Genomic DNA, 7,537 nt, shown 5'->3' on the forward strand with positions numbered 1-7,537 from the left:
ACTGTGGGCTGAAGAGCAGCAGGATAGAGGGTTCTTTGCTCAGAAAGACCGGAACCCCCATTTGGGAACAGGGAAAGATGCCAAGATGAATGAAAGAAATGGCTCCCTATGGAGGAATAAGGGCAAGGCAGGAATAGTTTTATCATCTGTCTTTTCCCACTCTCTCTTCAGATCTGAAAGGTGTTGTGTCAGCAAAGAATGACATTCGAGTAGAAATCGTCCACAAGGAACCTGCCTCTGGGAGAGACGCTGAGGAACACCCCACCATCAAGCAGCTGATGGTAAAAATGTTAATTCTTGCCCCTTGTTCATCCCTACATGCACTGATTCCTTAAAGTTCTAGGCATGAAGGACAAAGTAGTTAGCAGTTCCAATCTACAAATCCCTCCCCACCTCCTTTTTTAGCCAGTCAGGGTGAATGACCACAGGGACAGCAGGTCCAGGGGCTCAGCCCAAGATCGTTTCCATAACTCTTTTTTCTGCAACCCCAACTCCGGAAGAAAAAAAAAAGTAATTCTTTCACATTATCCAATTGTCTCATGGGACAGGGAGAGCCCAAGCCCAACTTTCGGTAGTAACTCATTGTTTTCCTGGATAAGTTCTGGGGATCAGCTTCTTCCACAGAGGGCCATTCCTTGGTGTCCCTAGGGATGTGGACCAAGCCATTTCCCCAATCTGATAGCCGCCTGCTTGAGCTCTCTACCCTGATTCATTCCTTCAGGACACTACTTCCCTAGGAAGATCCACAGATATGCTCTGGCAGAAAGAAAGTGCTAAGAAGTCCAGATCCCACTGGGTCTTTCACTCTTTCTACCCACCCTCCAGGGATCTTATGGCCAAAGAAAGACATCCTCAAAGGACGATCTGTAGGTAGGGGGAACAAGAAGAATCCCAAAACAAATAAAAAGCAAAGAGGAAAGGACAGGGCAGGAGCAGGGGGAGGAGAGGAAGCAGGATAGAAATCTTTGCCTATCCCTAACACTTTAAGAAGAGACCAGTTAGAAGGAAGGGTGGGAGACAGGAAAGGAGGCCCAGTTAAGAATAAGCTGGGACCTTGGACTAACATCACAAGTAATAAAAAATGTGAGAAACAGGAAATGATATGTATCATAATATGCGTCATGATGGTTGTAAATTTAATATAGCAAAAACATATGGAGCATCCACTATCAATGTTAGGGACTCAAGTTTATTAACTTTATGTCTAATTGTTTTCTATCTTCTGGCAGATGAAGTTCATTTTCATAAATCTGACATTGTTTTAGATGAAGTTTGCCACTTATTCAATGAAGGAGGGACTGATTTGTAGCCAATATTAGGTTCTCCTATAATTGGAAAGCAGAGCTTTTAGAGAGTAACTCCAAGGCCCAAATGAAGGCAAGGCAATCCTTATTGCCCCCTCTCTCTTCTCCCATTGTGGATCTAAGAAGCAAAAATAATAAAGTCTGAAATTTTATCTGAGCTTTTCTATCCTTCCAGAAAAGTAATTAGGGAAAGTACCACCTTCTACGTTCAGACTCCTCTATTTCCCATTGGGGAAAATTGGGAATGCCTATCTCCCTTTCACAGAAAGCCCTCCTTTGTATTGCAGATGGATCGAGGGGAATTCCAGCAGGACTCGGTTCTAAAACAGCTCGAGGTGCTCAAGGAGGAGGAGAAAGAATTCCAGAACCTAAAGGTAAAAAGCAGGTGTTCTGAAGACAGCTGTGGGATTGACAGAGATGGATTAAGATCCATGTTCCAATCTCCAGCTGGTGCAACCAGAGAGAGCCCGTGGGCCCCGCCACTGATCCCTGGGCAAGAAAGTGGGCAGAAGGCCGTCCTAGGGTCACCCCCCCCCCCCAACACACACACGCACAAAATGTCCGGGCTCCTCGCTGCCGCTCCCAGGGAGTGTTATTTTTCCGGGTGTTCAGGATGATTGTTCTAATTGCAAATTACCCATAGAATTCAGCACGGATTATCACGGTGCTAATGGGTCCCGGTCCGTTCTGAGCATGAGGGCTCCCTTTGAACCCCTCCCCTCCGTGGATCCCTTGGGCGGACCCACCCAGTGCCCGGTTTAGGGTCTCTAACGCCCCCCTCTTCCCTGCCCAGGACCCCACCAACGGCTACTACAGCGTCAACACCTTCAAGGAGCACCACTCCACGCCCACCATCTCCCTCTCCAGCTGCCAGCCGGACCTGCGGCCGGCCGGCAAGCAGCGCGTGCCCACGGGCATGTCCTTCACCAACATCTACAGCACCCTGAGCGGCCAGAGCCGGCTCTACGACTACGGGCAGAGGTTCGTGCTGGGCATGGGCAGCTCCTCCATCGAGCTGTGCGAGCGCGAGTTCCAGAGGGGCTCGCTCAGCGACAGCAGCTCCTTCCTGGACACGCAGTGTGACAGCAGCGTCAGCAGCAGCGGCAAGCAGGACGGCTACGTGCAGTTCGACAAGGCCAGCAAAGCCTCCGCCTCCTCCTCCCACCACTCGCAGTCCTCCTCGCAGAACTCGGACCCCAGCCGGCCCCTGCAGCGGAGGATGCAGACTCACGTCTGAAGGACCCAAACCTATGGGGACGGGCTGGGGAGGGGCGTCCCAGGGAACTGTGCAGGGGCCCGGGACCGCCGAGCCCCGGGGCAGCATCGCGCCCCCGACACCGACCCACTTCTGAGCTCGGAACAAGCACAAATCTCTCTCCCTGACCGCGGCGTGGGAAATCAGGACACAGAGTGTAGCGGAGGACGTAGAGCCCAGTGCTGGACGACTCCGGCCCCCAGCCCATTCCCAGGGACCCCGCTGCTGCCTTTCCTTCCCCCAGGTTCTGGTAGCAGCTACCACTTTGCTTTAATGAAACTGCTCTTCATACTTGGGGCTCTCCCCCCAGGTAACCCCACTCCCCCACTCCCTCCTCCTATGCTCCTCTGCAATCTTGGGGAAATCAGGAAGCTCTTCCTAAGTCACCCCGGGCACCCCTTACCTTTCCCTGCTGTTCATAGCTACTACTTTGGAGACTGGGAAGCCAATAGCAGCCCTAAGCGGGATGCGCTCCCAACCAACTTGGTGGGGACACCCCCCCCCATTTCTGTTTGGTGTTTTGTGTCCATATTATTGCAATTCTGTCTTTGGACTCAACATCCCTGGATTCTGAGGCAGGGGCTGATCTACTTGGAGGCTGATGGTCCTGAGAGGGAGAAGGATGAGGGAGAATTTATACCCCGAAAGTAGCCCCTGCCAAAACCTATCCCTCCTTCTGTAACACGGAACCTCTCTGCGCTCCCCAATTGCTTTGTGTACCCCCCATAGCACAACTGGAGTTAATATAAGAGGTGTGAGAGTTTCTCTGGTCAGGTTTCTTTCCATGGAAAGATGGGGCAGGGTATGGTGAAAATGAATGCATGATTGCAAAGGGAATTTGGGCAGTGTGTGTACTGGAAGGCAGTTCTTAGTATCCTCCACTCTATGGGATGGCAGCATAGTCTGACTCTCACCCCACTTGGTTCAGTGGGAATAGCCCCTTGCTGATTCTCCATTCTTCTGAAGATCCTCAGCAGCTGGTCCATGAGAAGTGAGCCAAAAGCCAGTCTACGGCCTTCTACCCTGCATACATCTCACTTACACCCTTGCAGTCAGGGCTAGTGAAGAACATAGGACAGCCCAGGAAAACAGGGAGAGCTCTGGGATCCATAAGAGAAGCCCCTTTTCCATCACAGTAATCAGACAGTGGCCCCCCAAGCCTTTGTTTCAGGAGCAATATTGAAAGACTGGAAGGGAATGGAAAGTCAGTCAATAAATATTAAGTACCAACTAAGTGCCAGCCATTGTACTACTTGCTAAGGATACAAGGAAAGGTAAAAGAAAACCCTTATCCCAAGGAGATCACACTCTAATGGGGGAGCTCAGGCAAGCAACTTTATTCAAACAAGATAAACTGGAAATAAGGATTAACTCTTGTGACCTCCAAAAGAGAAGCCTGTCAAGAAATGCAGGTCTGTGACTGCCACCTGTCACCAAGGCTGAAATAGGGTCTTGCTGCTAGCCTAGAACTTCGCACAGCTCAAGTTCTAGTAGCATAGTTCGAGTAGAAATAGGAGGCTATTTCTATCATTTCTTTGTGTTTCCTAGAATAATAGACTGCAATTCTTTCATAAATGTCATACCAAATCGCTTTGCCTTTGGGGCTTGGAGTCAAAGGGTTGGATGATGTCTCTGGGCTTCATGAGTAAAGAAAGACACATGGGCAGATAGGGGATACTCATCAACTGAAATTCTGATAGCTTTGGAGGTTTCCTTCTGCTTTGTACTTTTTCCAGGATCCCTAACATTGCTACTATCATATTTGGCTACAACCTTTCCTACCACCCCTACCAAATAGTACAAACACCTTCTTACCTTATTCCACAAGAGAAAAAGGCTGAATTTGTTTTTAAAAGCTTGAAAACTAAAGGAAATTAAAATAACGTATACAAGCATAGAATTGATGTTTAGAGGGTACAGAAATCTTTTCCCTAGATAACTTCAGTCTAACCCCACAGATGAACTTAAATGTCACAGCCTAAGTGGTAGATCTAATTCCATTTTCCTATTCCTTGCTTCAACTCTGTCTGAGGAATTTTTGATGGGGGTTGGCCCCTGCCTATCTGATTCCCAGAATCTTCCCTTCGGTATTCAAGGAGTCCCGCAATGAATTAGTAAATATCTTCTCCAAGAAGTTTCTATGGCTATTGGAATCAATCAATCAACATTTATTGAGCACTTGCTATAAGTCAGACAGTGAAAATAAAGCCAAAAATATTAGTAGTCCCTGCCTTGAAGGAGCTTATATTCTATAGAGACTATATACATATATATGTTTGTGTGTATGTATATATTTTAAATGTATATGTGCATATACACACATATATACACATATAAATATATGTAAAAATAAAGACAAGTTAAATTTGGGGAATGGGAACTTGAAATAGGACAGGGAGGGAATTTCCTGAAAAAACTTAAATAGAAGGTATGTAGTGATTCAATAGCAATAGTGATATTGAAAAGTTTTGAGGAAATAAAAGTATTCTAAGAGGTGAGAGTTAGAGGCTCATTCTAGACAAAGAGGAGCGCCAACACAATGACACAAAGGTATGGTTATGTGTAAGAAACAGGAAGAAAAAAGTTTGGCTGGGCCATAGAATGTAGGAAAGGGGAGGCTGGAAGGTCGATTAGGGACAGGCTGTGGAAAGCTTTACAAATTAAAAAGAGGAGCTTAAATTTGAGCCGTGAGGCAATGGGTAGTTACTGGAGTTTACTGATTAAAGTAAGATTGTCAAACTTGTGCTTTTTAAAAAATCACTTATTAGATGAGTGGAAGGTGGACTCCAGGGAAGTGAGATACTTGAAGCAGGAAGAGACCAATTAAACCATTGCAATAGTCCAAGCAAGAGTTGATAAGGACCTGAATAAGAGTGGTGGCTAAGTGTATAAAGAGATGTGAGAGATAGAAATGGCAAGATATGTCAACTGATTAGCTATGTGGAATGAGGTAAATTGAGGAATCTTCAAACCTAGGTAACTCTAAAGATGATAGTGATCTTGATAGAAACAGAGTTTAGAAAAAAAGAAGGGAAAAGATAATGAGTTCTGTCTGGATATATTGAGCCAACAGAACATTAGTTTGTAATATCCAATAGTACTTGAAGATGAACAACTTAAAATCAGGAGAGCAATTATATCTAAATAGATTTGGGAGTCATCTATGAGAACTAATAAAGACACCAATTGAGAGAATGTGGAGAAAGAATAGCAGAATAGTACAGAGCCTTGGGACACAGTCACAGTAATGGGGTATACTATATGTGAAGAGAAGAAATTTTCATACGGGTAGGAGAACCAAAAGAGAGTATTATGATGATAACCCAGAGGGAAGAAAGTATTCTGAGAAAGGAGATCAACAGCATCAAATGCTATTAAAAGAAGGATGAAGACTGAGAAAAGGTATTTAGATTTAGATCTGATCACTGGTGACTTTGGAGTGGGCAGTTGCAGTTGAGTGATGGGGTTGGGAGTCAGACTTCAGAGGACTGAAAAGTAAATGAGGAGAGAAAGTGGAAGCTGTGTGGGTAAAGAACTTTTTGTAGCAATTTGGCTCTAAAAGGAAAGAGAAAAGATAGCTTGTGGAGATAGTAGGACCTGAGTGATTTTGTTTTTCTTTCAGAATAGATGAGATTTGGGTATGTCGCTATTTAGGAGGACTTTATTGACTTTGATCTACTTTTTCTGTCCAGAATTTATATGGAACATTTTTTCCAGACAAATTCTATCTTTAAGAAAAGTCAGACTTAATATTTTTTTTCCTTCTTGAGAGGCTGCGAAATCACAGTAGAATGAACACTGAATTTAAAATACAAGAACCTGAATTTTACTCCTGATTCTAGTAACTGACCGTCTGTGTGACCTTGGTAACCTCTCCAGTTTTCATAGTTTCCTCATCTGAATATCAAAAACTAAGTGACTTTTGAGGTCCCTTTCAATTCTAAATTTATTATCCTAAGTAGACTTCCCCTGAGGTCTTTAAAATCACTACTAGTACATCTGAGTCCATCTGCCAATATTCAAAACCAACTGAATTGTTATTTTTTTTTTCTGTTTAAAGAAACACTCTCCCATTAGCACATACCATTAAGTTCTGGGTTTGATCCAGAATACACTGGCCAGAGCTGAGATTAGCAGAAGAAACATTTTTAACTCCTGATTTTCCTGACCCAAGTCAGTTTCTCTTTGATGATTCCTCCTCAAACACCTCCTTTCAAAAGGAGATCTTGAAATTTTCCAGTATCAAATATACTTTTATATAGTAATAATGCAGATAATGATGCACATACCAATGATAAGAATCCAATTTCTTCAAAAGACCCTACAAGAAAACATTTTTTACCTATCCACTTCAATCTCTTGGAAATTATGTGCATACTATTTATGATAATAAGAGGAACTATCAAAAATCCTTGTTTGTTTGTTTGTTTTTATTTAAGATACTGAAATACAGTGGCCCTCATCATCCTATTTGTGATATATGCCATAACAGAAACAAGATTAACTTTTCAGATACTTTCCCAAATTCCTTCTAGGCATTAGGCCTTCAGTTAGAGTAGGTCACATTAAGTAGGTAGAAAGTGATGTTTGTTTTGTGGAGAATAAGACAAAGCAATTAATATCTTTCCTAGTTAAGTCCACATTTAGGTGAGCTTTTTCTATAAAAATAAGTCATTAATAGGTAGCATAAATATTTAGCTAACCTAATCATCTATATTTATTGTTAAATTTAAATTAAAATACTATTTGAAGTAAGATGTAAGAAAATATCAATCCTTAGGTACAAATCGGCACCTTTTCTCTAATATCCTCTTAACTATGTCAAATTTTATCAGTAAAATTTTAAAACCTTTAAATTAAAGCACCCTCTTAAAGCTTGGAGGACAAGAATGAATCACTATGGGTACTGCATTCTCTTTTGCCTCATGCTCTTCTCTCATTAAATAATCTAGTTTCTGATAAATCTTCAAACTCTTTT

At 43.4% G+C, this 7,537-nt stretch overlaps 1 protein-coding gene across 2 annotated transcripts in view; it reads left to right on the forward strand.

Moving 5' to 3' along the window:
• The window catches only part of KIRREL3 (kirre like nephrin family adhesion molecule 3), a 755,533-nt gene extending 752,210 nt beyond the window's left edge, over nt 1-3,323 (forward strand). For both annotated transcript variants that reach the window (XM_031963702.1, XM_031963701.1), the window contains 3 exons: nt 172-281; nt 1,592-1,678; nt 2,098-3,323. In XM_031963702.1, coding sequence (XP_031819562.1) covers nt 172-281; nt 1,592-1,678; nt 2,098-2,541 — 641 coding nt within the window. In that variant the 3' untranslated portion in view covers nt 2,542-3,323. The remainder of the gene's footprint in view (nt 1-171; nt 282-1,591; nt 1,679-2,097) is intronic.
• The last annotated feature ends 4,214 nt before the right edge of the window (nt 3,324-7,537 follow it).

The sequence above is a fragment of the Sarcophilus harrisii genome, chromosome 3, assembly GCF_902635505.1.
Source record: "Sarcophilus harrisii chromosome 3, mSarHar1.11, whole genome shotgun sequence".
Classification (NCBI taxonomy): domain Eukaryota; kingdom Metazoa; phylum Chordata; class Mammalia; order Dasyuromorphia; family Dasyuridae; genus Sarcophilus; species Sarcophilus harrisii.